This window comes from Abramis brama, assembly GCF_963993115.1.
Source record: "Abramis brama genome assembly, chromosome: 14".
In the NCBI taxonomy this organism is placed as follows: Eukaryota; Metazoa; Chordata; class Actinopteri; order Cypriniformes; family Leuciscidae; genus Abramis; species Abramis brama.
The window spans coordinates 5,809,052-5,836,214 of NC_139976.1; the positions used below are offsets into that span (position 1 = coordinate 5,809,052).

General features: G+C 39.4%; 1 protein-coding gene across 1 annotated transcript; it reads left to right on the forward strand.

Moving 5' to 3' along the window:
- The first annotated feature begins 1,904 nt into the window (after positions 1 to 1,904).
- ppp2r2d (protein phosphatase 2, regulatory subunit B, delta) lies at positions 1,905 to 27,006 on the forward strand. Its single transcript, XM_084134473.1, has 10 exons — positions 1,905 to 2,134; positions 2,374 to 2,448; positions 17,898 to 17,995; positions 18,092 to 18,257; positions 19,681 to 19,793; positions 20,752 to 20,929; positions 22,462 to 22,626; positions 23,464 to 23,633; positions 23,847 to 23,938; positions 24,804 to 27,006. The coding sequence occupies exons 1-10, from the start codon at positions 2,125 to 2,127 to the stop codon at positions 25,081 to 25,083; spliced, it is 1,347 nt and encodes a 448-aa protein (XP_083990599.1). The 5' UTR covers positions 1,905 to 2,124; the 3' UTR covers positions 25,084 to 27,006.
- The last annotated feature ends 157 nt before the right edge of the window (positions 27,007 to 27,163 follow it).

A 27,163-nucleotide genomic window follows, 5' to 3' on the forward strand; every position in this document is an offset into this window, starting at 1 on the left:
TGCTGGTCATTAAAGCATAATGTTATAGTAAATAATCCTGGCCTACTAAATTATGGTGCAATCAACCCCTCTATAGGAGTAATGCACAATCACCTTAGTTGTTAATTGAAATTTGTGATTAGTTTTGGTGGCAATCAACATCATAGGACCTGGTCAGACCTGAAACAAATCAGCAGCATGTTCATAATGTGACCAATAAAGCTCCTAAAATAATGCGTGTGCAAATGTTTGGTTGCATTCAGAGAAATACAACATTGGAATTCATATTCACAGTGTTTCTGAAATGGATGGAAGAATAATTCAGCAAAACCATTTTTACAAATGAATATTCATGATAACACATCAGCTTTGTTGAAAGTTAAAGTAAATATAAACAAAACCTAATCTTCTACACACAGGAATACCAGAGCAGATTTCTGATGACCAGCTAATTAATAAATCATCAATGAATTCATATGCATTTATTAGGTGGTAGAGAAGCACTCGTTCAGATCACTGCTCACTTCTTCTCTTTCCCATTAGCAGTGCGGCTCATGTAATGACTCCCGTTTGCAGGATGTCTCTGTTGATATACACTCTAATTTTGTTCTGCGCTGCTCTCTGTAAAACATTGATTCAAAGACATCTGCCAGATCCACATGGGTCCTGCAAACAGATGAATTATTCATTTTGATATTATTCTGTATGCTTTATTTATGTTCTTCTATGAAGCACCCAATGTGATTTCCTCAAAGAAACTACATAATATATAGGCCTATATATGAATGCCAAATTGGCTTACAGTTATTTGTTGACTATTATAAAGTATTAATCGCATGATGACAAAAGTACATTTACAAATGTGTTAACATGCAAAAATTATGAACAATGAACAGACTGCTCTAACAATTTGATATCCTAAATCCAGTGTCCAATTTAGTCAACTCTCACACAGATATAGTGGCTCCTCCATGTGGCAAACTTCTGAAATAGCCATACCACGGCAATGAACTATAATGTCAACACCTTCATCAGAGAATAACACAACATCTTAGCATTAAGTGTATTTATTGTATTATTATCATTAGGTGTATTTATTGATGATTTTATTTAAAAATTCAAATGGATTTCAAACATTTCATACATTAAACAGTTTGCAGAGAAATATACCTTGGTATAATCTCTTAAAACATTAAAATACCACACAGATTGTCATGACAATTTGTAAATATGATAATGATAATAATAAAATAATAAAAATCCTGTGAAGTAGTCTATGCAACAATACAGAATATAGTTACAGAATAACTGATGCAAGTGAAATTACAAAATGACCAGAAAGGTAAAATTACAGTAAAAAGGATCTCTCTCTCACACACACACACACACACACACACATAATATAGGTCTCTATATATAATATTGTCATTTTTGTAGATCACTTATTTTTCAGAAATATTCTAAATATTAACATCGTGCCATTAACATGCCATTGTCACTCCAACTCAGTTTGAACTCATTTTTTCATACTTTTTTTTTTGTTAGTTTTTCTTATGTCCAACGTGCATTTCCCCTTTTTTAATCTTTGAAGCATCATGAACAAATGTAATTTCTACCACATTTCAATACGCCTCTTACTGTTGTGGTGGTGGAATGAAAACAGCTCATTATAAAATGTCTAACTTCTCTGTCCAGAGTTAGCATTTTATGTATCCTAAACACACACCTATTAAATCCTATTTCACACTTTTTGCATAACTTGACAAATAACCGCAGCTTGAAATGACACGCAATAAATTATTCCATTGTTCACTACTGAGACTGAAAGTCTGCGATTATGTTTAACACATTCATCCACCCAATAAACAAACAAACAAGGGCGTTTAGCATATTTGCGTAACTCTTTCAGTGTCTGCGCAAACCTCAGCGCAGCGAGGACGTGCCGGGCGCACGGCGCGCTTGATTAAATGACGTCACTGTGTCATGTCGACGGGAGTGTGCGCCATCTTGAAGCGAAAGCAAATCACGGGCAGATCCCGCTCTCGCTGAACCCGCTCTCATTCCGCGCTCGTTCATACCGTCCGCCCGGCTGAGCTCGAGGATAAGCCGCGCTGAAGGCTCGAGGCACAGGCACAGGCACCGGAGATGATGGCAGGTAAACGCGCCGCGCTGGGGGTTGTGTGTGTTGGTAGGCGGGGGCGCGAGCGGCAGCAGTGCGGCCTAAACATCAAACCAGCCCCCTTTACTGAGACTACATTAAACCCACATACACTGCTTTATCTCAGTATGCATGCTCGTGCGGGGCAGGGGTTTGAGTTCAACGTGATTAAATGCTTCTGGGAGGTTGATCTGTGCATGCATTTAAATGCTGTTGTGTTGTTGTTGTTGTTGCAGGGGTTGGTGGAGGCAATGATTTCCAGTGGTGCTTCTCCCAGGTCAAAGGAGCCATAGATGAAGATGTTGCAGAAGGTAAATAATGGTTTGCATTGGTCTTAAACACCCTTGGGTGAGTATGCATGAGCAATGAGGTGTGTTGTATGGAAAATCATGCATGGTGAGATATGATAGGAAGAGATGGAGTATTGTAAATCCATGAAAATGTACACGTTCATCCCAAAGATTGACATTACTGTCCAAAAAATGTGTTCTCACACTTTTTAAAAAAATAGTATATGGAGTGAAGGCGATAGACTTGATGATCTTGTGCGTCTAACTTTGCATTGCAGTACTGTAAATAATACTGTTTGGTCTTGAATGACAGATTGCTTATGATGTTCCTCATTTGTAAGTCGCTTTGGGTGAAACCACCTGCTAATAGATGTCAGTAGTAATGCACAGTTTGCTGGACATTATCACAAAACACACATCGACACGTTTATATATGTGCAAATGCATGGACGTGAAATAGCCTATTGATTTAAGTAGAAATTAAGTAAGTGAAACCGTAATTGGAGGAAAACGTGTACAAATACTGTGATGACTCAAGTTGCACTCAAAGGCGTGTCCAAATTGTTGTCCAATCAAATGCTCCCCTCATATATTACTTAATGCAAGATACCACAGGAAAACATGGTAAAAAAAAATAATTAATAACCATACTTCCCCAGTCGATCAGTCTGTACATTAATACAAACGTTTTCTGAAATGTTATGCTTAAATATGCAAATTAGCCACGATCTAATTAATATGCACTAATTTACATATATGATAGGTTTTTACAGAGCTGATTTTGTCACTCCATAAATCAGATGATGCATTTTCACCATGTTTGAAGAAATAAAATGTTCTATAAATCAGGCATATGATAATTTTTTTTTTTTTAAAAACCCTGTAAAAACCTCTAGAATATAATTAAGAATGAAACGGTAAAGTTTTACTGTAAGTGCTACTGAAGTCGAGACTTCTTAATCAAGAAACAGTGTTTATTACGTTTTGCATTTGAAATTTAAGCAAAAAGATAAGTGTAATAAAATAAACGTGTAAATGTGTCATTTGGATGTTATCTTTCCTATAGTCTGAAAGAGATTATGGAAACAAAATAGCCTGCAATCTCAAGAAGAAAAAAAAACAATGGTTTTTCCTGTAGTGTCTTGCCTTAACTCTGACTAGCAATGACGAGTAGCAGATGATTGGCTATATTTAAAGAGAACAATATGTCAGTTTTAGTAGGAAACATGTCAGCGTGGGAAAGAACGCAGCGTTCCGCATACTATTTTGTGAGTTTTTAATCTCACGAAGGCAAATATTGGCAAACAAGCATTCAGCATAGCACAGTAGTAACAAAATAAAAAAAAAATTATTGATATGACATGACACATTTTAGATTGCTAGATGAGTGTGTGTGCTGCATTTTGGGGCTCCAGTAGGGAAGCACATCCTGCCTTTGAAAGGGCGGAAAGCACGTCCAACTGGTCCGACCAGCTCACATTATCCATGTGTCGTGTCTGAGTGTGCGCTCCATCCAGAGATCAGTGAGTGAGGCTTGGGAATACAGTTGTGCTTCTGAATCTCTGAAAGCTTCATTGTGGTGCTTCGATTTTGTTGCCATTTTTATTTGCTTTTTTTTTTATTGCATTTTTATTTATTTTATTTGCTTTTATATAAGTTATTATAAAGACCATCCATATTTATCTTCGGTTTTTGAGCACTTTCCGCCAAGTAGGTTTTTGGGAGGCTTTTGTTGCTTTTTTGGTAGTTTCTGCATGAGGTATTTTAGCTAAATCTCTCAGGTTTGTGTGTGGCTTGTCGCTTTTTATAAGACTAAATGTTGCTTTTTATTTGACACCGTTTTATTCAGTTCAGAGAGATTCTTAAAAGGAAGTCTGTCATCACTTGACTCCCTCTCATGTCATTCTAAACCCACAAGTCAACTTCAACTTTAAAACACAAATGAAGATATTTTCAATGAAACCTGAGAGACTTCTGTCCATTCATTGAAAGTATTCACGGTTTAAACTTTCATAAAGAGATCGTAAAATAAATCCATATAAATGCATCCGTTTAATCCAAGTATTAAGAGAAATGATCGTTTTATATGGTGAACGGATTGAATATAGGCTTTTATTCACATATAAAGATTGATCAATAAACAAACAGAAGCTCAACCGTACTTGCTTGACTCGCGAGAACAAACCTCATTGGATCTCACACATCAAGCAAGCATGAGTAACCAAATTTGAGTTATCTATGTACGTTCTCTGATCAATGTGTGAATAAAAGCCTAAATTATATCTATTAATCATATGAAGTAGTCATGTCTCTTCAGAAGACTTGGGTTAAACCGCTTGATTCATATGTGTTTTTTTTATTATTTTTTTTTATGATCCCTTTAGTTTTGGGTGAATAGACTTTCAATAAAGGGACAGAAATCTCTCAAATATCATTAAAAATATCTTCATCTGTGTTCCAAAGATGAACAAAAGTCTTACAGGTTTGGAATGAAATGAAGAGCGAGTAATTAATGACAGAATTTTAAGTATTGTATTGTATTATTGTATGGCGGAATACCATAGCAAGTGCTTGTAAGCACTTCGACTTGGCGCAGTAATATCTTCACTCGTGAAAAATCCTCTCACACCGGCCCCCGTTCCCTCTAGTGAAGATATTACTGCGCCAAGTCGAAGTGCTTACAAGCACTTGCTATGGTATTCCGCCATACAATATAGTTATCCATTTTACACGCTTAGAAAAGCGCAACGTTTTGTTTTGTGTCACCGTCCTAGGTCGAGTTACACTACGCGAGTAACTATATTTAAATAGGGAAAACGTGGAGGTGTTTGGTAGCTTCTCTGCTTGGCCCATATTGAATGAACTGGGCTAAGCTAAGTGCTAACAAAGTTTCGCCGCAAGACAGAGCGATTAAGTGCACGCACTGAGACGAGAGAGGTATGTATCAACTCGTCTTAGTTAAGGGAATAACATAGTTTAATATGAAAAAACGGTGGAGTATCCCTTTAAGGCCCATTTGCACCAAGGACAACTATAAAGATAACGATAAATATATAGTTCTGTAAATCGTTCTCAGCATTAAAGAATAGCAGTTCACACCACAGCTGTAACAATGATGACACAATATATTTGGAATCACTTTCAGAATGATTTAATCCAGCTGATGAACGATAAAAACATTGACAGCCAATCAGAATCCATCCTGCTGTAACGAGCTCGAGCATTTAAAGTGACAGACAAGCACGCGCTTAGAATAAACCGAGCGATGTCGTCCGCTGGCGTGTACGCTAATAGTTATCTTTATAGTTTTCGTTCTTGTTGTAAACTAGCCTGTTGTTTGTATGGTGGCGGTTGGTTGTTGATGTTTTTGCCACTTCCAGGTTTGCCCTCTGTGAAAAATAAAACAGATTTCTAGGAAACGGACACATGTTGACTTGTGTAATGTCATCTGAGCAGACTGGCCCCTTATGTGGAAGAGAAGGTTATTTAGAGATCACTGCATCGCTTGCTAGACTATGAGATGTGGTCGCTCCGAGTGGCAAATTTCCTTTTCTCTGAATTCTGCGCATTTTGGAATTTTTATGCCGTAGTGATAAGGGTGCATGCAAATTCGGATTCAAAATACAATTACAATATTGCCCCATATTGTTTTTTATTAGCAGACCTTCAGACTGTGTGCTTACAGGATCTAAAGATAGAAATAAATACGGACTGTCTTTCTCACACTCACACTTTCTCACTAAACAGCTTCTGAGATAGTCGCTGGCTCACAGCCAATGTGTTTTCCAAGTTATTCCTAAGTGTGAAGACTTCCGGTTTCATTTCAATTCTCTTTTTTTTTTTGTCGATCTTTTGATTTTAGAGCAAGAACCCGAGGACTAGTCATAAGATGTTCTTATAGTGTTATTGACTTGGACTAAATGTGCAAAATATAGTTTCATACTGGTTGTTTGTTTGACTCATCACTTAAGGATTAGCTAATAAGATGTTGTCTTCGCTCAAAGTGATGTGCCTGATATTGCAATAAACAGTTGATTAAAGTATACAAAAATATAACATAAAACAACAGCCATTGTTGTCAAGTAGAAGACAAAAAAAAAAAGAACTAAAGTGCAATTTTTCCCAAACATAAATGTGTGTGTATATATATTGTGTGTAAATTATGTAAATTTCCATTTATGGTTATAAATCATTGTGAATTTGTTATCTGAACATATATATATCCTATAATTTTCAATAGGCCTATTTATTTCATGCACACATTTTTGTTTTCCAGTAATGAACTGCAATATTTTTGTGAAATGTCTTGGATGTTATGTAAATTTCTATTTATTTTTTAAATCATGGTGAATATTGTGAATTTTCCATCTTGTCTGGCTTCAGTTGTTGTTTCTCTTGCCCTGAATGACTTTTAAACAGGAAGTGAGTAATTTGTGGGAAGGACTGCGCTGCAAACTCCCTTAAAGTTATATCTTCATGTTTATGAGGCCATAATTCATTTGGGATTGGAGGGTCCCTGTCAAGTGTGTGTGTGTGTGTGTGTGTGTGTGTGTGTGTGTGTGTGTGGGGTTAGTTCCCCTCATGATCTTACCTGTCTAACATGGCCGCACAGAACCCCGTCGCTCACCCTCCCTGCGTCCACACCGCAGCTTCTCCAGGCTCTTAAATCTTCCTCTGTCTTCTGTGTGCTGACTGGAACTGTGCTATAATGGCTTCTCCCTACCTTTCAGGATGGGTATGTGTGCATTTATCTCCGTGTGTGCTCCGCTTGTTTTTGAGCTTTACGAGGTCAGGCTTGGTCTGCTTTTCCTAGCGCTAACGGACCGTGATGTTTTGGTGACTGTATGATGCTGTGATTTGATCTGGTTTCGGGAGGTGCTGATGTAATGTTGCTGTAGGATGTCCGAGGTGGACGTTAGCAGATGTAGGACGCATCGTTCGGATGGTTTGTGTACGAGGTGGTGGTCACCACCCGTCATGTTCCTGCCTATGCTTCCCCGCTGCTGCTGCGGCTGTTTGTGTTGTGATACAGTACAGTGGTGTTTCCTCTGCGTCTGATACAGTACAGTGGTGTTTGCTCTGGGTCTGAGACAGTACAGTGGTGTTTCCTCTGGGTCTGATACAGGACAGTGGTGTTTGCTCTGGGTCTGATACAGTACAGTGGTGTTTCCTCTGCGTCTGAGACAGTACAGTGGTGTTTGCTCTATATCTGATACAGGACAGTGGTGTTTGCTCTGGGTCTGATACAGTACAGTGGTGTTTGCTCTGGGTCTGAGACAGTACAGTGGTGTTTGCTCTGGATCTGAGACAGTACAGTGGTGTTTGCTCTGGGTCTGATACAGTACAGTGGTGTTTGCTCTGGGTCTGATACAGTACAGTGGTGTTTGCTCTGGGTCTGATACAGTACAGTGGTGTTTGCTCTGGATCTGATACAGTACAGTGGTGTTTGCTCTGGGTCTGATACAGTACAGTGGTGTTTGCTCTGGGTCTGATACAGTACAGTGGTGTTTGCTCTGGGTCTGATACAGTACAGTGGTGTTTGCTCTGGGTCTGATACAGTACAGTGGTGTTTGCTCTGGGTCTGATACAGTACAGTGGTGTTTGCTCTGGGTCTGATACAGTACAGTGGTGTTTGCTCTGGGTCTGATACAGTACAGTGGTGTTTGCTCTGGGTCTGATACAGTACAGTGGTGTCTGCTCTGGGTCTGATACAGTACAGTGGTGTTTGCTCTATCTGATACAGTACAGTGGTGTTTGCTCTATCTGATACAGTACAGTGGTGTTTGCTCTATCTGATACAGTACAGTGGTGTTTGCTCTATCTGATACAGTACAGTGGTGTTTGCTCTGGGTCTGATACAGTACAGTGGTGTTTGCTCTGGGTCTGATACAGTACAGTGGTGTTTGCTCTATATCTGATACAGTACAGTGGTGTTTGCTCTGGGTCTGATACAGTACAGTGGTGTTTGCTCTGGGTCTGATACAGTACAGTGGTGTTTGCTCTATATCTGATACAGTACAGTGGTGTTTGCTCTGGGTCTGATACAGTACAGTGGTGTTTGCTCTGGGTCTGATACAGTACAGTGGTGTTTGCTCTGGGTCTGATACAGTACAGTGGTGTTTGCTCTGGATCTGATACAGTACAGTGGTGTTTGCTTCCTCGATCTGGTACAGTACAGTGGTGTTTGCTCTGGATCTGATACAGTACAGTGGTGTTTGCTCTGGGTCTGATACAGTACAGTGGTGTTTGCTTCCTCGATCTGATACAGTACAGTGGTGTTTGCTCTGGATCTGATACAGTACAGTGGTGTTTGCTTCCTCGATCTGATACAGTACAGTGGTGTTTGCTCTGGGTCTGATACAGTACAGTGGTGTTTGCTCTATATCTGATACAGTACAGTGGTGTTTGCTCTATCTGATACAGTACAGTGGTGTTTGCTCTGGGTCTGATACAGTCCAGTGGTGTTTGCTCTGGGTCTGATACAGTACAGTGGTGTTTGCTCTGGATCTGATACAGTACAGTGGTGTTTGCTTCCTCGATCTGGTACAGTACAGTGGTGTTTGCTCTGGGTCTGATACAGTACAGTGGTGTTTGCTTCCTCGATCTGGTACAGTACAGTGGTGTTTGCTCTGGGTCTGAGACAGTACAGTGGTGTTTGCTTTGGGTCTGAGACAGTACAGTGGTGTTTGCTCTGGGTCTGATACAGTACAGTGGTGTTTGCTCTGGATCTGATACAGTACAGTGGTGTTTGCTCTGGGTCTGATACAGTACAGTGGTGTTTGCTCTGGGTCTGATACAGTACAGTGGTGTTTGCTTCCTCGATCTGGTACAGTACAGTGGTGTTTGTTCTGGGTCTGATACAGTACAGTGGTGTTTCCTCTGCGTCTGATACAGTACAGTGGTGTTTGCTCTATATCTGATACAGTACAGTGGTGTTTGCTCTGGGTCTGATACAGTACAGTGGTGTTTGCTCTGCGTCTGATACAGTACAGTGGTGTTTGCTCTGGGTCTGATACAGTACAGTGGTGTTTGCTCTGCGTCTGATACAGTACAGTGGTGATTGCTCTGCGTCTGATACAGTACAGTGGTGTTTGCTCTGGGTCTGATACAGTACAGTGGTGTTTGCTCTGGGTCTGATACAGTACAGTGGTGTTTGCTCTGGGTCTGATACAGTACAGTGGTGTTTGCTCTGGGTCTGATACAGTACAGTGGTGTTTGCTCTGGGTCTGATACAGTACAGTGGTGTTTGCTCTGGGTCTGATACAGTACAGTGGTGTTTGCTCTTGGTCTGATACAGTACAGTGGTGTTTGCTCTGGATCTGATACAGTACAGTGGTGTTTGCTCTGGGTCTGATACAGTACAGTGGTGTTTGCTCTGGGTCTGATACAGTACAGTGGTGTTTGCTCTGGATCTGATACAGTACAGTGGTGTTTGCTCTGGATCTGATACAGTACAGTGGTGTTTGCTCTGGGTCTGATACAGTACAGTGGTGTTTGCTCTGGGTCTGATACAGTACAGTGGTGTTTGCTTCCTCGATCTGGTACAGTACAGTGGTGTTTGCTCTGGGTCTGATACAGTACAGTGGTGTTTCCTCTGCGTCTGATACAGTACAGTGGTGTTTGCTCTATATCTGATACAGTACAGTGGTGTTTGCTCTGGATCTGATACAGTACAGTGGTGTTTGCTCTGGGTCTGATACAGTACAGTGGTGTTTGCTCTGGGTCTGATACAGTACAGTGGTGTTTGCTCTGCGTCTGATACAGTACAGTGGTGTTTGCTCTGGGTCTGATACAGTACAGTGGTGTTTGCTCTGGGTCTGATACAGTACAGTGGTGTTTGCTCTATATCTGATACAGTACAGTGGTGTTTGCTCTGGGTCTGATACAGTACAGTGGTGTTTGCTCTGGGTCTGATACAGTACAGTGGTGTTTGCTCTGGGTCTGATACAGTACAGTGGTGTTTGCTCTGGGTCTGATACAGTACAGTGGTGTTTGCTCTGGATCTGATACAGTACAGTGGTGTTTGCTTCCTCGATCTGGTACAGTACAGTGGTGTTTGCTCTGGATCTGATACAGTACAGTGGTGTTTGCTCTGGGTCTGATACAGTACAGTGGTGTTTGCTTCCTCGATCTGATACAGTACAGTGGTGTTTGCTCTGGATCTGATACAGTACAGTGGTGTTTGCTTCCTCGATCTGATACAGTACAGTGGTGTTTGCTCTGGATCTGATACAGTACAGTGGTGTTTGCTCTGGGTCTGATACAGTACAGTGGTGTTTGCTTCCTCGATCTGATACAGTACAGTGGTGTTTGCTCTGGGTCTGATACAGTACAGTGGTGTTTGCTCTGGGTCTGATACAGTACAGTGGTGTTTGCTCTATATCTGATACAGTACAGTGGTGTTTGCTCTATCTGATACAGTACAGTGGTGTTTGCTCTGGGTCTGATACAGTCCAGTGGTGTTTGCTCTGGGTCTGATACAGTACAGTGGTGTTTGCTCTGGATCTGATACAGTACAGTGGTGTTTGCTTCCTCGATCTGGTACAGTACAGTGGTGTTTGCTCTGGGTCTGATACAGTACAGTGGTGTTTGCTTCCTCGATCTGGTACAGTACAGTGGTGTTTGCTCTGGGTCTGAGACAGTACAGTGGTGTTTGCTTTGGGTCTGAGACAGTACAGTGGTGTTTGCTCTGGGTCTGATACAGTACAGTGGTGTTTGCTCTGGATCTGATACAGTACAGTGGTGTTTGCTCTGGGTCTGATACAGTACAGTGGTGTTTGCTCTGGGTCTGATACAGTACAGTGGTGTTTGCTTCCTCGATCTGGTACAGTACAGTGGTGTTTGCTCTGGGTCTGATACAGTACAGTGGTGTTTGCTCTGCGTCTGATACAGTACAGTGGTGTTTGCTCTGGGTCTGATACAGTACAGTGGTGTTTGCTCTGCGTCTGATACAGTACAGTGGTGATTGCTCTGCGTCTGATACAGTACAGTGGTGTTTGCTCTGGGTCTGATACAGTACAGTGGTGTTTGCTCTGGGTCTGATACAGTACAGTGGTGTTTGCTCTGGGTCTGATACAGTACAGTGGTGTTTGCTCTGCGTCTGATACAGCACAGTGGTGTTTGCTCTGGGTCTGATACAGCACAGTGGTGTTTGCTCTAGATCTGATACAGTACAGTGGTGTTTGCTCTGGGTCTGATACAGTACAGTGGTGTTTCCTCTGCGTCTGATACAGTACAGTGGTGTTTGCTCTGGGTCTGATACAGCACAGTGGTGTTTGCTCTGCGTCTGATACAGCACAGTGGTGTTTGCTCTTGGTCTGATACAGCACAGTGGTGTTTGCTCTGGGTCTGGTACAGCACAGTGGTGTTTGCTCTGGCTCTGATACAGTACAGTGGTGTTTGCTCTGGGTCTGATACAGTACAGTGGTGTTTGCTCTGGGTCTGATACAGTACAGTGGTGTTTGCTTCCTCGATCTGGTACAGTACAGTGGTGTTTGCTCTGGGTCTGATACAGTACAGTGGTGTTTCCTCTGCGTCTGATACAGTACAGTGGTGTTTGCTCTATATCTGATACAGTACAGTGGTGTTTGCTCTGGGTCTGATACAGTACAGTGTAGGGGTGCACCGATCCGACTTTTTCAGTCCTGATACCGAATACCGATGCCTGGGCTTTGTGTATCTGTCGATACCCGATACCGATCCGATACTATAGTTGAATTAATAATAAACTGTATACCTTCCACCTTATACCTTCCTTGAAGAGACTAAAGGCACCAGACTTTACTAACTAAACATAACTAAGACAAAATAACAGATGTATGTAATGTGTTGAATTCTTATTTATTTAAAAAACAATTGTGCATTCAAATCGAAAATAGAATATAATCAAACTTCTTTAAATAAATGTAAAAAAAAAAAAATGTAGCAGTGGAAACAAAAAAACAGTGTATTGGTCAAACATACAATAGTAATCTGACAGTTTCCAAAAATTGTAAACATGTAAAAATATAAAGTGCAAAGTCCTGCAAACAGGAATTTAAAATGCAACATAGCAGCTGTACCTGAGAATAAAAAAATAAAAAGTTGGTCGAACAACAACTTGATCACACATACAAATAATAATAACCAAACATTGTAATGTAGTGCAGTGTCACACCACCATCACAAACATGACCTGTGAATGCTCACCTAATTAGCAATGGCAAATTTAAATGTCAGTTTTAATTATCATTATGTTTCATATTTTTAAAAATGAAAACAAAAAGAAGCAGGGTTGTGTTTTATATTTCGTGTTGTTATAAATATATGCAGTAAAGATAATCAATGTACGCGTTTGCCTGAACCACATTTATGTGGCCATTAATATGTTTAATTTTTTTTTTTTAAATGAAAAGAGGCAGAGTGGTGTTTTATAACATACTTCGTTTTATTGTTGGCTAAAATATACATAAAGAGATGACCGGAGTAGCCAGAGCGAGCTGAGTGACGCGATCAAGAGCGCTGCTGTTCCATTTGCAGAATAACCGGACTCGCATCCTCTCGTCCTCGGGAGTTCGTTCTCCAAAGTCGAACTTGGCAAGTCCGAACTACCAAGGACGGACGCAAGTCCGAAGTTTGCGTACTTGGTATTGAGAAACGGCCTCTGGCTCGCTCCATGTTGCTTCTAGCATGCGACACACGTGAAGCTGAATGACGTAGGTTCTGCTGCGACGACAAAAAAAAAAAAAAACCTGGATCGGCCCGTGGATCTGTTATTTTTTCCGATCCCCGATCCAGCTATTTTATCAGTATCGCGGCCGATATCCGATCCTAATATCGGATCGGTGCACCCCTAGTACAGTGGTGTTTGCTCTGGGTCTGATACAGTACAGTGGTGTTTGCTCTGCGTCTGATACAGTACAGTGGTGTTTGCTTTCTCGATCTGGTACAGTACAGTGGTGTTTGCTCTGGATCTGATACAGTACAGTGGTGTTTGCTCTGGATCTGTACTTGTGTCTTTTTCAGATGCACAGGATGAAAAATCCAGATAGTTAATGACCATGGCTCTCCTCGCTAAAGTGAATATCACAAAAACATGTCCAGGTCACTTAGCTAACACCCACAGTCAAGACAAATATTTTAAATAAAATGTGTATATATTTTGCAGAAATAAAATTGTTTTATGGTTAGATGTTTTGCGTTTGTACATTTTTATGACAATATACCTTAAGCAAGTCATGTCATTACTGAGAGTTGATAAACCAGTGTGAGCCATATATCTTGCCATAGTTTCAGTGCTGATACTGAAATGTCAATGTTTATTTTAACTATTATTATTAATATTATTATACAGTTTATTTATAAATGCAAAAAATTGAATATTTATTTCAAATATTGAATTTGTATTTGCAAAAATTAATATTATATTGTACGTTATATTAAAAATAACGATAATAATTACATTAAAATGCATATATATGTAGATGTATAAAAAGGCATGTAATAATTTCAAATGTTGAATTTATTAAATATATGAATAATTGTCGCTTGAGTTTTGTGCACATCTTATTTGCTATCATTAAATTGCTACTTATTAAATATTATTTATTCTTCTTCTTCTTCTTATTATTATTATTATTATCTCTGTACGACCAGAGCAGGAGTCTGGTTCACATTTCCGGCAGTAAGCCAGACTTGTTCCCGGTGCATGTTGGACTCCGGCATGACTGCCCTTTGTCGCCGGTTCTGTTCATAATTTTTATGGACAGAATTTCTAGGCGCAGCCAGGGGCTGGAGGGTGTCAGTTTTGGGGACCACATGATCTCATCTCTGCTCTTTGCGGATGATGTTGTCGTGCTGGCCCCGACAGACCAGGACCTTCAGCATGCACTGGGACGGTTTGCAGCCGAGTGTGAAGCGACTGGAATGAGAATCAGCGCCTCCAAATCCGAGGCCATGGTTCTCAGTCGGAAAAGGTTTGCTTGCCCACTTCAGGTTGGTGGAGAGCTCCTGCCTCAAGTGGAGGAGTTCAAGTATCTTGGGGTTTTGTTCACGAGTGAGGGAAGGATGGAACGGGAGATTGACAGGCGGATCGGTGCAGCTTCTGCAGTAATGCGGTCGATGTACCGGTCTGTCGTGGTAAAGAAAGAGCTGAGCCGCAAGGCCAAGCTCTCGATTTACCGGTCAATCTACGTTCCTACTCTAACCTATGGTTATGAGCTGTGGGTCATGACCGAAAGGACAAGATCCCGGATACAGGCGGCCAAAATGAGCTTTCTCCGCAGGGTGGCTGGGCGATCCCTTAGAGATAGGGTGAGGAGCTCGGTCACTCGGGAGGAGCTCAGAGTAGAGCCGCTGCTCCTCCACATCGAGAGGGGTCAGCTGAGGTGGCTCGGGCATCTGTTCCGGATGCCTCCTGGACGCCTTCCTGTTAAGGTGTTCCGGGCATGTCCCACCGGGAGGAGACCCCGGGGAAGACCTAGGACACGCTGGAGGGATTATGTCTCCCGGCTGGCCTGGGAATGCCTCGGTGTCCCCCGGGAAGAGCTGGAGGAAGTGTCCAGGGAGAGGGAGGCCTGGGCATCTCTGCTTAGACTGCTGCCCCCGCAACCCGGCCCCGGATAAGCGGAAGAAGATGGATGGAAGGATGGATTATTATTATTATTATTATTATTATTATTATTATTATTATTATTATTATTAAAAAATATATTAATAGCAAAATACAATTTTTCTTTTTATTTAATATGCAAATATAGTATATGCAGATGTACAGTAGTATTTCATGTTTTTTAAACATAAGTGTTGACAACTATTTGTGCACATCTTATTTGCTTATTAACTTAAACATTATTGTAATGGGAATATAAGCGGAAAATTTGCTTAATTGTGTGCTTTATGCAATGTGAAAAACGGTCCCCAAAATAGCCTTCATTTTTTGTATGCAAAAATGATCATATCTATCTTTGTTGTTCTTGGAGTGAAATATGAGCGGGCGTGTTCTTGCTGTGTTTTGTGAGGTTCACCCGCTGATGTTTCTGAGTCATCAGATTCTCTCTGTCACTGGTGTGAATTAGATATTGATTAATCAGACACAGATGGTCCAGAACACACACACGCACACACACACACACACGTGCAGAGAACCGAGGGCTTTGTATGTTTGTTGCTTATTAGCTGATCCTTCAACCCAGGATTTCTATTAGTTAGGGTTGCTTGATTATGGCAAAGTCATAACCAAGACTATTTTGGTCAATATTGTAATCATGATTATTTGTGATTAAAATAATTACTTTATTAGTTGATTTTCATAAATCTGTTGTGTTTTGATTGTTTTTACAAAAGGAGAAATTTGGAAAACTTTGGTGCCTATTAACTTTCATTGGGGCCTCTTGAGCTACACCAGCCACTTTATTAACCCATGTCCTTCTAAAATAGTTATTTAGCATGTTCTGTTTTGTGAAGTGATATGATTTTATTCATTATATATTTAAATATTTTTTGCCTGTTATATAAAAGTTAGCTTGAAATGGAATTAAGGCTGGGTATCGATTCCGATGTCTCGATTCGATTCCGATTCACAAGATCTCAATTCGATTTGATTTTCGATTTGATTCACTGATTTCAATGATTCCATTTTTACTGGCCCCACCACAAAGTAATAAATGAATAAAATATTTATTGTTTTTGACCCATGTATCCTTGTATTGCAATAAATAAGGTAATGACCCCCAAAATTTTAGATACAAGTAAAATTGAACAATTCTTGATTCCAATTTCAATACCACAGATAAAACTAAAAGACAAGTAAACAGTCATTAATTAAAAAAAGAACAAATAATTAAACTACAAGCAATAACACAAATAGAACAAAGATACAAATGAAATAATCAGTGCATTTAAGCTTTTTCAGGGAATAAAGATCGATTCATGGATTTTGAGAATTGATATTGAATCGACCACATTTAAAAAAAAAATTATATATATAAAAAAGAAATTATTAATTGAGAAATAATTTTTTGCCCATTCCTAAATGGAGTAAAGATGTCCGATTACTCATGTGGCACATTCATTTGTGGGCAGGTTATGTTGTTGCATAGTTTATTTTTTTCTCACAAGGTTGAGTAAAGTGCGTTCTCCCGTAGCTTTGGTGGTACTCAGTGGTGAAGTTTCTTTGAACTGTTTTCTTTCTGTGTAAACTGAAAACACAGAAGTCTTCTTTTTTTTTTTTTTTGTCTGTGTATCATATCATAACCTTGTTTTTTGTTTTATCAGACACCAGTAACCTGTTACTGTTTTTAATCAGACACCATATAACCAAACATGTAGTTAAAACCAGATTTCTCCATTTTGATTCGTTGCTTATCAGCGTTTCTCACCTGGTGTAAAGTTTCCACATCAAATCCACAGTAAAGAAACCAAATAGCCATTAGCTTGGTTTCAGTTCTATAAATGTACAAGAGGCATTTGATCATCTCAAATACTGTGTTTTTGGCATGTGAACCGTTGTCTAAATGAAGGCCAGGTCTGGGTGCGTTTCAGGAACACTGAATCATGCCTCTGTTTATCCCTGTGCCCTTCCCTCGGAGCGGGAGAGATCAGAGAGGTGGAGAGAGGAAATGATCCACACTTGTGTTAACTCCAGTTTGAGTTTTAGGTTAAAACATGTTGAACTTAAGCATGCATGAAGATGAGACTTGAATAATGAATGCTTTAAAGTGTAATATAGCTGTTTGTGAATATAAAAGATCTGCAAAGTTTCATAGATCAAAGTGCTGATAAATGGACAAAGAACCGATTCTGAACTGCCTGAAACGTTGTCAGTAATTCCAGTCAATTTGTATAATGCTAGCCTGTGGTCAAACAACTGGTGCGAACGTCTACTTTGACCCGCAATTAAACACTGTAGTTGTTGCTGAAGCCAAATCCACTTTCAAAGACTCTGGCTCGAATTGATACAATAAAACTGACTCCACTGTTACTGTTTGTACAAGCGCTGAAGAAGCTCAGGAACTGAAATTCAGATATATTAAAGGCCGTTTTGTTTCCAACACACGCTGTAAGCAGTAGATCACAATAGACTGGGCTATCTGACCAATCAGAGCAGAGTTGGCTTGCGAAAGGAGAGGTTTAGAGAGACTGAAACCTTTGTCGAACCTTTTAGACACTGTGAGAAAAGAGGTGATGCTGCAATGTATATTGTGCAAATATTGTTAGTGTTTTTTGATATTGTATGCATGTAAACCTATTGTTGGAGACCTACAGAACAAAATTAGAAACCTTTAAAATAGCATAATATGAGCACTGTAAGTGAAAAGACAAACATTGTTTGTCTCTGGCACAACATACAATGATCAGTCCAAGAACATGCATTTAGAAAGTAACTTGGCTCAATTTTAATGTCAAAGCTTTGTACTTTCTTAAAGCTGTGCATGTTGAATTCATGAGATACATGATTGTCTTATCTTTCTTTCTTCCTTTTGCATATACAGCGGACATTATCTCAACTGTTGAATTTAACTATTCTGGGGAGTTACTAGCCACAGGAGACAAAGGGGGAAGAGTCGTCATCTTTCAGAGAGAACAGGAGGTGATGCAACTCAAAGAATAGTTTTTTTTGTTTTTTTGTTTTAGAATGTGTGACTCAATAGATGTTAACTAGTGTGTTCAATGTTTCTCTTTACAGAGTAAAAACCGCCCACTCTCAAGAGGGGAATACAACGTGTACAGCACTTTTCAGAGTCATGAGCCTGAGTTTGATTACTTGAAAAGTTTAGAAATAGAGGAGAAGATCAATAAAATCAGATGGCTCCCACAACAGAACGCTGCACACTTTCTCCTGTCCACAAATGGTATGAAGAGTAAATTGTGCTTTTGCTTCTTTTTTTGTGCTATCGTTCAAAAGTTTGGGGTCGTTAAGATTTATTTATTGCAATTAATAATTTTTTTCAGCAAGGATGCATTAAAGGTAGTGACTACGTTTACAAGCTGTCAATATTCGGGTTATGGTCGGGTTAAGGTCACTATTTGGGTTTCTGAAACATTCGGAATAACCCGTTTACATGCGTGAGCAGAGAGAGTTACTCCTGTATACATGGAATTTGTAATCAATTGGCAATATCCCGATGTAAATGGCGACGCACGGTTAGCGTCTGGACGTACCAACAACCTTAAGACGCAATATGCGTCATTTCCGATTCTTCTTCCTGTATCCAAAGACAACAACAGCAGCAGCAGCATGCGGATAATGAATAGTTCGGGGCAGATAGCGATCGCCTTTGTTTGCGCTTTCCTCCTCGCTCCAAAAGTGTGGTGCTGTGCTGCGTCTCGCCATGTTTACCTCTACTTCTTGTTTACTTCCGGTATACTGCACGCGGGTTTTTGTATGCGCCGTCTCTACTCAAAAGACCAAGATTCCTTGCGAATAGAACATGCGCAGAACACAAAAAGGGGTACCCCAGGGAGCATATTCGGGTTTTTAAAAACCGGAATATGAGCATATTCGGGTTTTTGCCGGTGTTTACATGGCCGTGCGCGACCGGGTTATTGCTAATATTCCGGTTTTGAACGGGTTATTGGCTGCATGTAAACGTAGTCAGTGTTGGCCATTTCAGAGCGGCTAGCAATAGCAAGCTATCTTTTGAAAGCATTAGATCCCTCCCTCCAGTGCGCTCTAAAGCCACTCCACCTTCAAAACACATTTGTACTCGCACAGCCGGAGCAGATTCAGCAAAGCGTCGCGGGAGACAGCATTAAATTACCTCATGTCTCAAAGCACAAAACATTACAATAATAATGAACGTAAACAACTTACAAAGCTCTGACTTGTACCAGCTGACTGCTGCAGATTAATTTCACCATTGATAGTGTTGCCAGAGTAACACATAAATCCAAGTCTGAGGACGTGAACAGCTCCGGGTCACGGATTGCCATCTTGTAATTGAGGTATGGGAATACATACTCTGACAGGCAGGTGGGACATCCTATGATGAACATTTTTCGGTCCTAAAACTTCCATAGAAGATATATGTAGAAAAAAAAAAAAGTATATAAATCATACAGACCCCACACTTTTGAATGGTAGTTTTTCTATAGATGTTCCCAAACTATTTGAGCTGCCTACCTAGACAGTATTGTGATCATCCTGACAAAAATATAATGTATTTTGCACTGATTTAAGGAAAACATGGTTGCGTTTTGGCTCCATTTTAGCTCACTAGGTTTTAGATATGCAGTTTGTCTGTTACTGATTTGTATAATTTTCTTATCAAAAAGACAAAACCATTAAACTATGGAAGATTAGTGAAAGGGACAAACGAGCGGAAGGATACAACCTTAAAGACGAAGACGGAAGACTGCGAGATCCGTTTCGAATCACATCACTACGGGTTAGTCTGTCTCTTTTATTCCCATGACGTTCTGAGTTGCAAGTGCAGCCAGTAGCTGTGCAGTGAAGCACTGGTTTTTAGTTAATATTTAATTCATATATAAAGTCATTTCACTGATGTTTACAGAACTTGTAGTCTGTAGAGTACATGCTTTGCGGCAGAACAATTTTTCGATACCACAGTAGATATATATGCCCCGTTGTTGCTTACTTATTTACAGAAACGTATACAGAGCGAGACGTGTTGCAGACTAGTCAAGACGAGGATGTATTTTGGAAAAACTGTACAACAGTGAACCATAAATTTATTGCAACCTTTAATAATGGGTGAAGTTAATTCATAAATATAGCATTGTTCAGTATTAGCGTATGGTTCCTTAACTAATGTTTAGCTATCGATGTAGAAATATTTGACTAGTTAAGGTTAATTAAAAATAATAAATACTTATTTTTCATTGTTAATGTTAACTATTGCATTAACCCAAACCGGTTAGCGAGATGATTAAAATTAATCATAAAAATAATTAAAATAAAACTTAAAAAGTAATATGTTTTCCTGCATGTCATGTGACCGTAAACTGACTTCAGAGAACTGTGAACATGTGAATGTGTTGTTAAATTATGGAAATATTAACTTAAAAGAAAATGTTTTAGGTCAAATAGGTTCGGCTGACAAAAACGTTTTGGATATCCAGACTTATTTAAAACCATAGAAACTTAATTGTAAAGTGTTCAAAACTCTCTTTGGAACCAGTTATAATCATATGTTTGCTTATTTTTAGTGCATCACAATCAGCCTTAGAAATTAATCTAGGATGGGAGAGATGAGATGCTATATATTTTTTTTTTTACATTGTGGAAAATATTTAAAATAAATATGAATATGACATATTTAAAATATAAATGCATTTAAATGTTCTTTTGTTTAATATTTCATTAAGCAACTGGTTGTCTTGCAGGTTCCTGTGCTGATGCCGATGGACTTGATGGTGGAAGCCAGCCCACGCAGAATATTTGCAAATGCACATACATATCACATCAATTCCATTTCAGTAAATAGTGATTATGAAACATACCTTTCTGCAGACGACCTCAGAATAAATCTCTGGCATTTAGAAATCACAGATAGAAGTTTTAGTATCCTTTACGTGATCTGTGACTTTTTTAATTGACATGTCCTCCCTGAATTTTGCCATATATAAATTTCTGTTCGTGCTTCAGTAATCATAATTAAGTTTTCATGACCACATTACACTTAGAATTAAGCTGTTTTATTTGCTGTTTTACCTTATGTAAACATCCACTATGCAGATGAAATAAGGTAAAGTGTTTGGGTTTGTGCACCTCCCTTGCCCATCCTTTAAAGGTGCAGTAAGCGATTCCTGAAAAATTACTGTTGATATTGAAATCAACACCCACCCAAACAAACACACCCCTTCCTTCATTTCTCCGTCCACAAAAAACTGGAAACGCTATGCAACACAGGCAACCACTAACATCAGACAGCTTGCGCAAGTATGGATGAATCATCTGTGATTCAACAACATCATCATCATAGCACATCTTGGTTCTTTGAAACAGCAATGTTACTCGCGTATCGAGCAGAAACAAAGCAACCTGTTTTCATGCCTTCCTGCTCTCTAAAGTATCTCTGGCGCTGGAACGTTTTTCCAATATTAACGCGGGTCCTTGCCTGATTGTAACCCTTCTTCCAATAATACTCTGATCTTTTCCTCTTTGGTAATTTCTCAGCTATCTCTCTTTCTCAACTATCTCTCTTTCTAAAGAAGCTCTTAGAAATTGCTTACTTGCACCTTTAATAATAACCTCTTTGCATAGCCTGAATTATGCTGCGACAGGTTCTTGAAACAATATAACCAAGGCCTAAAATGAACACTTGCCAAGCGTCAAATATCTAAAAATCGTAAAAATTGATGTTGGCGAGTATATGAAACGGTATCAATGCCAATTGGTCGGTAACATTTTTATGAATTCTAACAATGCAAAATTGTGAAAACGTGAAAAAACGTGAACAACGCTCGGGACAGTTGACGGGGCAGTGTTGAATCTTCACGAATTCGTTACTTGTGATGTGTGGGAAGTTTTCTGTGCATAAACATCCGAAGTACGTGTTCAAAAAGTTGAGAAATAAAACGCGTGTAACAGTATTTGTATATTGGATCCGTGCATTAGCACTTAAAGTGACAGCAGCCTAATATTTCTGCTGGTGTGCGCGTTTAATGTTAATCAGTCAACAAAAGACAAAGAACAATCACTTATTGCTTTTGACTGAATAACAGTTGTAACTTTAATAAGGATTTATCTACGTTTCATGGCTGGTAAAAAAATTTTGTGGCTGGTAAATTTTCTGAAGGCATCGGCCATTGGCAGGTGTGGCAAAAATTAGTTTTAGGCCCTGAATATAACCCTTTTAACAATTGCATTTTATTGTAAAACATATTTTTTGTTTATATTGAAGGCATTGGCCAATCTGAATATATTTTAAATGACAATTAGAAAACATCCTCCAATCATCTTTTACAACCACGTTTTTGTTTAGAAACCAAATCCCCAAGTAATGACCAAGGCCTGCAGCGGTGACATCTCAGCCGCTTTAAAGTGTGTGTGAAATTCTTTCTGTTGGTTTCCTTTATGGTTTCCCCCCTCAGACATTGTAGATATAAAACCAGCCAATATGGAGGAGCTGACGGAAGTGATAACGGCGGCCGAGTGTCACCCACACCAGTGTAACGTCTTTGTATACAGCAGTAGTAAAGGAACCATCCGCCTGTGTGACATGAGGGCTGCCGCGCTCTGCGATAGACATAGTAAATGTGAGTATTTGAAGTCAGTCCAATGTCTCTTCCAAATGTTTATTTTTTATCTAATCTCGCATCCCTTTATTTTCCTTTGAACTTTTTACGTGATAATTTTCCTGAAAAAAAAAAAAAAAGATCAGACTCTCTCACTAAAAGGCTGTGGAGAGTTCCCGTTTTTGCCTGTTTTTGCAGTGTGTTTCCAGTGCTCAATGTCAGCAGGGCCTTGTGTTACGTAATCACTGGGTTATGTAATTAATCGAACACTCTGTTCTCAACTTAGACCTCATTCCAGACCAACAAAGCAAAACAGCAAACTCTGGCCATTTACTTCCTGTCAAATCCACTCGTTTCAAAACACTGCAAATGCATAAAAGTGAAGTGTTTGGATGGAATAAATGGACTTGGTTTTCTACTGTCTTTTACTTCATAATGTGCAGAATGCACTGTATACAACCAAATATTCTTTACAAAAAGGAAATGGTACAGTATAACATTTCTTATCACAGTTGAAAACAGTTGTGCTGCTTAATATATTTTTATGGAAACAGACTTTTTTTCAAGATTCTTGGGTGAGTATAAAGTTCAAAAGAACAGCATTTAATTGAAATAGAAGTCTTTTGCAACTTTAAATTGATTAAAAGTAACAGTAACTATATTTATAATGCATTTAATGCAATATAAGTATTCATTTCTTTTTAGAAATAAAATCTTACTGACTGCAAACTTTTCAATGGTAGTGTACATGTGCATTGTGCACCACACAATTTTACATTTTCTACTCAAACAAGCTGTAACATTTGAGCTGCAAGTGAGAAATGTCAACAAAAATATTGTGGTTTTGTTTCTCCAAAGTTTTTGAGGAGCCAGAAGATCCCAGCAGCCGGTCGTTCTTCTCAGAAATCATCTCCTCCATATCCGACGTCAAGTTCAGCCACAGCGGTAGATACATGATGACCCGAGATTACCTCTCCGTTAAAGTTTGGGACCTGAACATGGAGAACCGGCCCGTAGAGACCTACCAGGTACAGTAGAGATCTGATTATTGCGACAACTGGCATTCCAGAGCATGTCCAGTCATGTTTCGCATATTTTCAGAACATGGTGTTGCACGTCTTCATTTAATACATTCTTCAAATAGTGCCGGCACCTCCCCATAGTTTCACACAGTGCTTAAATGTGTCTTATTTTGAGAGTGATATGTTTTTTGCTGATTCCCATGTGCTTCTTTGTTTCAGGTACACGAGTACCTGCGTAGCAAGTTGTGCTCGCTCTACGAGAACGACTGTATTTTCGACAAGTTTGAGTGCTGTTGGAACGGTTCAGACAGGTGCGAAACTGTATTTCATGAGGGTGAATGTAGAGGTTTTCCAAACGCTTCTTCCCACATGCTCTATTGAAGTCCCATTCCTACAGTTCCACTTTTTAAAGCAGTTTATCCTTCCCAATAATGTGACAACCCTTATATATATGAAAATATTTACTATTAATTTCAGCGATATTATTTATTATTAATTTTTATTTAAAATTTAAATTTCATTTTAATTTGGTTTCCCTGGCTTGAGTTCTTTGGAGGGTGGAAGCAAGTCTGCTACATTAAAAAAACAAACAAAAAAAACAAAACAATTTATCTTAGATTTGTCAATATTACAGTAATCACAACAATTTGCGTGGAAGACACATGCCATATTATTTGTGCATATTTGTAAAGACTGGATAATGGTATGTTTCTTGTGAAATATTTGAATGTATATAAACTACTCATTAAAAATTTAGTGGAAGATACTTGTTAAGTTTTTATTGTGATAATATTTACTTTAATAATATTAATGATATGTAGGGAAAAAGGTTCTGATTCGTGTTGATGAAGTGGTGCTCGAACATTTCAGATGGGACTGAAAGAATCACTGAATCAGGCTTTTGAACTGAATCAATATAGTTAAAACCACTAGTTTGAAACCATTCAAGCCTACAAATCAATGTCCTGCAGCAAAACCAATGCTTAACAGTGTTTAAGATGCAAACCAAGGCTTGACCAGTGGCGTGGCTGATTGAAAACAGTCATTATTTTACATTTGGTTGTGCAGAAATTCTCAAACTCAAAAACCTTTTGAGACTGCGTTTAGGTAACCTAAACTTTACAAAAAGTAAATGGTGACTAATCTTTATTCTTTTCCTCCTTCCCTCCTCCTCAGTGCCATCATGACGGGTTCCTACAACAACTTCTTTAGGATGTTCGACAGGAACACGCGCAGGGACATCACACTGGAGGCGTCGAGGGAGAACAGTAAACCCCGTGCCATGCTCAAACCCCGCAAGGTCTGCACCGGCGGCAAACGGAAGAAAGACGAAATCAGCGTGGACAGCCTGGACTTCAACAAGAAGATCCTACACACCGCCTGGCACCCGAAAGAGAACGTCATAGCTGTGGCCGCCACCAACAACCTGTATATATTCCAGGACAAACTTAATTAAAAAAAAAAATGAGAAAGAGAGTGATTTAAAAACCAAGAAGAAACAAAAATCAAGAAAAAATAAACATCCCCTCCTCCCCGTTTCCCCCGGCCCAGGTCGGAGGACACTCAAGAAATCTCGTACTTTGCTTAGTCGTTAAATCTGTATGGCCCCGTTGTCATCCTGACAAAGAAGTGAAGCACTTGTTTTTCACATGTAGTCAAGGAAGCTGAGAGACATTGTATATTTTGGAAAAAGCCCTCTTTGGGAGGGTGTCAATAATTAAAAAAAAAGAAAGAAAAAAAAAAGCAGAGGTGAAGGCCAATTTCAACCAACCCTCCAGCGGCACCAATCAGCATTCAGACCAGATCAACTTCGCAAAAGTCGTACATGTATTCGTCTTTCGGCTGAGCCTTAAGTTTTTATGATTTGACGACCAAAAGTCCGGAAACGCACCAGGATGAGTAACGTCTCGCTGTCAATCGTATGTACTCGCTGTTCGACTTCGAAATTCAGGCCTTCATGAGCGTTTGTTTATTGCCTGTTAACATTCCTTCCCCTGGCCCGACTCTCAGGCCTTGATCTTCTACCTTTTAAGCACTTAGAACAGGTCTCCAATTTGGTCAGTGGACAGTTTCTTGTTTCTGTTTTCTTTCGTTTTTACTTTTGTTCTGTTTTTATACCTTTTTTCTTTTCTTGTTTTCTCATGCATAATATCTACTCACTGACTGTATCTATATATTACACCCTCTGGTGTCAAACCACTTAATAAAAGTAACATAACTACAAAGAGAAAGCGTTTTTACATTATGAGCAGGTATGTATGAATTTTATGTTCTATATTTGCATGTAATCTGCATATGTAGATCTGGAGCGCCAGTGGTTAAAATGTGAAATCATCCTGCTGAACCTGTATCGGCAGCATTATTGGGGAATTCAACCCCAAAAAACATGGAGTTTACCAAATGAAATGACGCAAACTAAATGGATTGGTTTTTGGCCTCGATTTTAAGATTTCACTTGCTTGTGTGTCGGAGGAGTCTAAAGACGACATCAAACCAAACGTAATTCCCTGATAATGAGCCGGTTGGGAAGCAAATCTCCATGTTGTACTACTTGAATTTGCAGTTGCACTGTTTTGAATGAGGACATTGGCCATAAGCATCAGTATTGCCGTCTGATTTGCTTTAGATCCTGTTTTTATTTTGGTATTAGTTCTTTTTCTTTCTCATTTTTCTTTTGTAAAGGGATTCTACCGCCTTAAGTCTGTCCTAAAATAATCCTAACCTGATAACCTTGAGGACTAGATGATCTCGACATCAAGTCGCCCCAGCTACTTTTCCCACAATTCTTCCTACATGCATTATTTGTCCTTTTAGCACTCCCGTTTGTCCGTTCATGTGCTGCTACGGTTCTTGCGGCTTAGTATTTGGACACTAATATACAAGATATCGTACGGTCGGTGACCGCGCGTAGAACACTCAAATTGAAACCGATGTGTCGAGTGCCTCTAGAGACAAAACTGGCTTTCCTCCAGTCAATCGAAGTTAAACCGATCACATACCAATGTTGAGATACTCCTTGCGCTCAATTCCTGCACAAAAGAAAAAGTTGCGCAGAAATTGACCTAAGTGGATTTATCGTGCATCAGGATGTGGTTTAAAGAAACCAGTCACAACAGTTTGTGCGCTGCTGAATTTTGACATGCGGCTGCAAAACTGATGTCAAAATGACAAACGTAACTTAACGATTGACAAGTGCAAAGTTGTTGTATAGCTGATTGTGACACTCTTTAAATATGGGAACTTAAGGGTCGGTTACGTACTCAGACCTTGTTCCTTGTTAAATGATGATGATGATGATGATGATAACATTGTGAAAGTGTACACTTGTTTGATTATTTTTGACCAAAGTTAAATAAAATTTTAATTGTGTTTATCTGAATCTACACACTGACCAACACTTATTTAAATAATTTCAGGTAACCTTGGCAAACTTTTTGTCTATGTTCAGTGTAAATATGGTATGTATACTGATTCCTATTAAAAAGTGTCTGATAACTGTGTAAAACTTAGGTATGGTTCAAATTCATGTGCATTGC